The sequence below is a fragment of the Triticum urartu genome, chromosome 5A (assembly GCF_056163025.1).
Source record: "Triticum urartu cultivar PI428250 chromosome 5A, HENAU_Tu73, whole genome shotgun sequence".
NCBI classification, from domain to species: Eukaryota; Viridiplantae; Streptophyta; class Magnoliopsida; order Poales; family Poaceae; genus Triticum; species Triticum urartu.
In genome coordinates, this window is record NC_141877.1 from 590,399,987 (window position 1) to 590,406,182 (window position 6,196).

Genomic DNA, 6,196 nt, shown 5'->3' on the forward strand with positions numbered 1-6,196 from the left:
AACTTTGCCGAATTGACCTCTCATAATCCGCGGCCCTACACGCCTGGAAAATGGAAAAAGAAAACATCCATTTGCTACTACTGGGATCCTGTCATGGTCACGCTCCCACTTGGGCGTGGATTTGTAGCCAGTAAAGATGCAAAATCTTCACCACTTGGACGCCAGCTTGCGTAAACAACTCCTCACGACGACGACGACCAAGGCGGAAAGGCGATGTAAAACAAACACACCATCACGACAACAATTACAGTTTTACTCGTCATTACAGTAACGGGCATGCGGCCACTGTCGGCACTGCGACGCGACCGCACTGCTCCGTTTCCACGCCGGAGACGTGCGAGTTAAGGCGGGTCACGCACAAGGGCGGGGCCCCCGCCTGAGCTCACCACCACCACCACCACAAGCAACAACCATTCACTCCTCTGCTCTGCTGCTGCGGCTACTGGAGTGTACGCAGTACTAGTAGATCTAATTAATAAACGAAGTAATAATAGTAACAGTACTGGAACGCAACGCATCTCCCGCCACTGCCTCACGCGTCTCCCGCCACTGCCCGCCCCGAGGGCGCGAAACGCCGCGGCAGGGGGTGGGGGTAGGGGCAGGGGCGTCATATCACGCTGACGGCGCTCGCCGCCGGCGGCATCACGAAGTCCTCGCTCTCCCACCACGGCAGCTGCCAGTCGAACTCCGTCGCCTTCGGTTCGCTGTCCCACCACGGCTGCTGCCAGTCGAACTCCACCGCCTTGGACGGCGGAGCGGCCGAGGCCAGGTCGCTGAGCTCCCCGTACAGGTGGTCCACTGGACGGGGCGCCTCGCCGGGCGCGCGACGGAGGACGGGGGTGAGGGACGAGGCGAACGGGTTGAACGAGTCGGCGTCGTCCTCCTCGGGCTCGGGCTGCGAGGGCGGCGACGGCGCGGAAGGGGGAACGGTCGCGGGGGCCTCTGCTGCCGCTTCCCCGGTAGGACGGAGCTTGGCCTGCGGCGGGGAGCGGGGCTTGGCGGACGCGACGTAGTCGGAGTCGGAGCTGGAGCTGGACGAGAAGTTGGTGACGGCGTGGGATCCCTTGAGGCGCACGGCCGCGTCGTCGTACACGGCGGCAGCCTCCTCGGCGGTGTCGAAGGTGCCGAGCCACAGCCGCTTCTGCAGGCTCGGGTCGCGGATCTCCGCGGCGTACTTGCCCCACGGCCTTTGCCGCACGCCACGGAACCGCCGACGGTAGCCGCCGTCGCCGGCCTTGGCCACCCGCCGCCGCAGCAGCAGAGCCCGTCTCCGCGGGACGGACGACGCCGGAGACGGCTGAGAGGAGGCCTTCACGCTGATGTCGATGACCTTCCGCACGCGCCGCCTGCCGCGCCTGACCTCTTCGTCCCCCGAGGACTCGGACTCGGTGGCGTCGGCGTCCACGAAGAAGACGCAGACGCGCTTGGGCAGGGGAGCGAGGGACCCAGCGCGGCGGGTCCGGCCGGCGGCGAGGGAGTCGGCAGGACACATCCCCATCTCCACCAGCGCTACTGAGATTCCACCACAAATCTCATCCAAGAAAGCGTCTTCCAATTTGGGGAAACCAGAGGACGAAAAAGCTTCTCCAAACTTTCCCCTTGCAAATACTTGCCAGAATCAGCGAAGAATGGCCGAGGAAAGGCTTGGGTGGGGGGGCTTGCAGCTTTTGCTGGGGCTCGGCGCTGAGATCTGCCGCTCTCAGTGAGCGAGCTCGCACTCCAAGAAACGGGTGAAGCAAGCAAAGGCGCCGCGCCAGGAATCCCCAGCCCGATGCCTCGCAGCCAGAGAGGAAGCTCCGGATTTGGGCAGGGGGGGGGGCGTCTCTCGGCTGCTCCCGGCGGATCGGGGCGAGGAGGAGAGTAATCCTGGGATGATTTTGAGGGTTTAGACAGGGTTCTGCCGGGCGGGCGGGTCGGCGGGATAGAAGCAGAGTGGGGGGTTGGGACAGAGCTTGGAGAAAGGTACTAGTACAAGTAGTTGCGGAAGGAGATGGTATAGATTCACTCACGGCACAGGTGGATGCCACTACGGAGTCCTCCTCTCGTCCTCTCGATCTTATCACCCCTTGTGATTTTACACTGCTGCCCTCCGCGTGACCTGCTCTGCTTTTGACAGTGAAACGAGCGCATGCAGTGGTGCAGAGGACTGGGCCGTGCCTGCCTTTGCGGGATTTGACCACTTTGCCCCTCCTCCTCTCCTCATGCCCGGAGTGTGAGGTGCGTGATTCGAATTCGAAGTGGATTTGAATTTGAATTTGGGCTTGGGATGCCCGTTGCCCAACATGTGGCCCGGTTGAAATGAATTAAGCTGCTGCGTTGCTCTGTATCATCAGATTAGGTCTTTAATGTTACCAGCAGTACTCTTACAAATCGTGTGCTTGGCATAGTTTCGGATGACTTGTTCACATGAAAGTGGATTGGAACTTACACGTTGTGTTAGGTATGTGACTCCATTGGCATGATATGTGCTGGGACAATTGACAATTCAAGACTGCGCTCGGTTCCCGGATGTTATTTGTCTAAACTTGTATTTTTCACACAAGAAAAATGTCAAGGCCAGCTCTTTTGGGCAATTCTTACCTCCTCTCCAGCTTCTTCCAGAATTGTCACTCTATTTTTTTTTACAATTCCTAGCTAATTAGACCTTAACTAGTTAGGAATTGTAAAAAAAATGAATGACAATTCTAGAAGAAGCCAGGAGGGGGTCAATTCTGCGAGAATTGCCCAAAAGAACTGGCCCTAAGCTCATAGCTCCATGTAACTAGTATGAAAAGTCAAAACAGCTTCACATGCTCGGCAAGCATGCTGCGGCATTCGGGGAGGGATTTCGCGACGCCTGATAGTCCTTTTGTCAGTAGTGCGATGACACTCGTGGCACGGACGACTACCGAGGTGCCGATACGAGGCCATCATACACTACTTTGCTTAGTCCGGATTAGTTTAGTTTAGTCTTAGTTGATCAATATGTCAAACTTGTTAAATTTTGTTCTTGTTTGCCTGTATTATAACGTACTTGGTACAATTACATTTGCAATTTGTTATGTTTGATCCATTTGAAACGGGGGTATTTAATGATCACCAGTGGGTGGCTGACACCCGGATGGATGACAGCTGACATTTGAGGCGAAAAATTGGTGATACATGTTGGACTAATGGCGTCTCCAACACGGATCACCAAACGGTTGGCATCAAATGTGCGCGGACACGTCCGAACGTATCCACGAACAGCTGGCCGGCCAGCGACCATCACACCAGAGTTACTAAATAGAATCATACACCGGATTTTCATTATTTTTTGGCATAAATTTAACATGGCAAAAGAACCCTAATAAAAGACAATAAAAATCCTACTCTACTCCACATCAATGATGAGGTCGACGGGCCCCTCATAGGACAGACCATCCTCGTCGTCATTGGCAGTTGGCGCGAATGAGGTGGGGCTGATGATGGATTCCTCTTCGCCTCTAGCCCCTCGAAGAGCCGGTTGTGCTCTGCCTCGTTGACAAGGAGCTGCAAATGCTCGAGGCGGATGGTGCGGGCACTATGCACGGATGCGAGCGTTGTCCAGTTCATGTCGTCGATGCTTGGGTCCACCGCAACCATGGCCGGGGCAGCAACAAGGGACACATGATGCGCCTCCAACTGATCCTCCGTCTATGAGTGCTCCTCCATTAGTGATTGATTGTACATTGCTCCACCTGCAACAGTGTGAACGCAGACATTGGTGGCTCCTCCACTAGCGCATGCTCCACCTCTGCCTCCACTAGCACCATGTTGTAGTGATGCTCCGCGTATAGCACCCTGAACTCGGACACCGACGACTAGTCCATCGGCGGGGGCGCCTTCTCCAGTTCTTCCTCTGCCTCTGATGTCTGCTAGACTACGTCGGTATTCCTGAAAGAGCAAGGGATGATGCAGCACAGCGACGGTAGGTATTTCCTTCAGTGATGAGACCAAGGTTATCGAACCAGTAGGAGAACCAAGCAACACTACGTAAACAACACATGCACACAAATAACAAATACTCGCAACCCGACGTGTTAACGGGGTTGTCAATCCCTTTTGGGCAAACAGACGTGATAAAAATATGATAGACGGGATAAATAGATCTCGGATAAAATAAACTGCAGCAAGGTATTTTTGTATTTTTGGTTTACGTTGGAGACGTATCATAACATGACTTCTAGAACAGGATTACCGTACCACGTTGGTGTGGAATGTGCTCTGGTTGACCTACGAGGTTCGGTAGTAACTTGATCTTAAGTTTCATAATCATTATCATTAGCTTCCTCTCTAGTTGGTGTAGGCATCATGGAACGGTTTCCTGTGATGAGCTACTTTCCAATTCGAGAGAAGGTACAATTATCTCATCTAGTTCTACTTTCCTCTCACTCACTTCTTTCGAGAGAAACTCCTTGTCTAGAAAGGATCCATTCTTAGCAACAAATATCTTTCCTTCGGATCTGTGATAGAAGGTGTACCCAACAGTTTCTTTTGGGTATCCTATGAAGACACACTTCTTCGATTTGGGTTCGAGCTTATCAGGCTGAAGCCTTTTCACATAAGCATCGTGATACGTCCTCGTCACATCTATAATTTTTGATTGTTTCATGCCAATATTATACAAGTTTTACATACTTTTGGCAACTTTTTATATGATTTATTGGACTAATCTATTGATCCAGTGCCAAGTGTCAGTTCCTGTTTTCTGCATGTTTTTAGTATCACAGAGTATCCATATCAAACAAAGTCCAAATGCAATGAAATTTTATGGAGAATTATTTTGGAATATTTGTAATTTTTTGGAGTTGGATTCACCACAAACGGAGGCCCACACAGGGCACAATACACCAGGGCGCGCCAGAGGCCCCTAGCATGCGGTGGTGGGTTGTGCCCACCTTGTACGTCGGTTGGATATCTACTTTAGGAGCAAGGAAGCTTATATCCGGGAAAAAGTGTGTTAAAATCTCAGTGCAATCGGAGTTATGGATCTCCGGGAATATAAGAAACGGTTTTCGGCCAGATTTGGGGAACGCGAAATAGAAGAGAACAGAGAGGGAGATCCAATCTCGGAGGGTCTCCTGCCCCTCCGCCGCCATGGAGACCAAGGACCAGAGGGGGATCCCTCCTCCCATCTAGGGGGGAGGCCAAGGAAGAAGAAGTATGAGGGGGGCTCTCTCCCCCTCGCTTCCGGTGGCGCCGTAGTGCCGCCGGGGTTAACGATCGGGACGACGATCTACATCAACAATCTTGCTATTGTCAACACCAACTCTCCCCCTCTATGCAGCGGTGTAACACCTCTTCTCCCCGCTGATATCTCTACTTAAACATGGTGCTCAACTCCATATATCATTTCCCAATGATCTATGGTTATCCTATGATGTTTGAGTAGATCCATTTTGTCCTATGGGTTGATCGTGATCTTGGTTGGTATGATTGTAAATTTTACTTATGGTGCTGTCCTACGGTGCCCTTCGTATCGCGCAAATGTGAGGGGCCCTCGCTGTAGGTTGTTGCAATATGTTCATGATTTGCTTATTGTCAGTGTTGCGAGAGTGACAGAAACTTAAATGCGGATATGTGGGTTATGGCGTATGGGAGTAAAGAGGACTTGATACTTAATGCTATGGTTGGGTTTCACAACCTTAATGATCTCTAGTAGTTACGGATGCTTGCTAGAGTTCCAATCATAAGTGCATATGATCCAAGTAGAGAAAGTATGTTAGCTCATGCCTCTCCCTCATATAAAATTACAAGAATGATTACTGGTACTCGTTATTGATTGCCTAGGACAAATGACTTTCTTGTTGGCAAAAGCTATCCTCTTTTATTATCTTGCAATTTATTCATAGTTTTATTCTTGCAAAGTACTCGTAGTTTTGTCCTTGCAAAATAGTTTCATACTTGTTTCCGGTAAAGCAAACGTCAAGTGTGCGTAGAGTTGTATAGGTGGTCGGTAGAACTTGAGGGAATATTTGTTCTACCTTTAGCTCCTTGTTGGGTCCGACACTCTTATTTATCAAAAAAAGGCTACAAACGATCCCCTATACTTGTGGGTTATCAAGACCTTTTTCTGGCGCCGTTGCCAGGGAGAAATAGCGTGGGGTGAATATTCTCGTGTGTGCTTGTTTGCTTTATCACTAAGTAGTTTTTATTTCCTGTTCTAAGTCGTTCTCTATCTTTTGTTATGGATATG

General features: G+C 51.2%; 1 protein-coding gene across 1 annotated transcript; it reads right to left on the minus strand.

Annotated features, from left to right (window-relative positions):
• Positions 1–216: 216 nt before the first annotated feature.
• Positions 217–2,030, minus strand: LOC125510870 (uncharacterized). The gene has a single exon (XM_048676143.2). It carries the CDS (start codon positions 1,496–1,498, stop codon positions 608–610), a length of 891 nt encoding a protein of 296 aa, XP_048532100.2. The 5' UTR covers positions 1,499–2,030; the 3' UTR covers positions 217–607.
• Between the last annotated feature and the right edge of the window lie 4,166 nt (positions 2,031–6,196).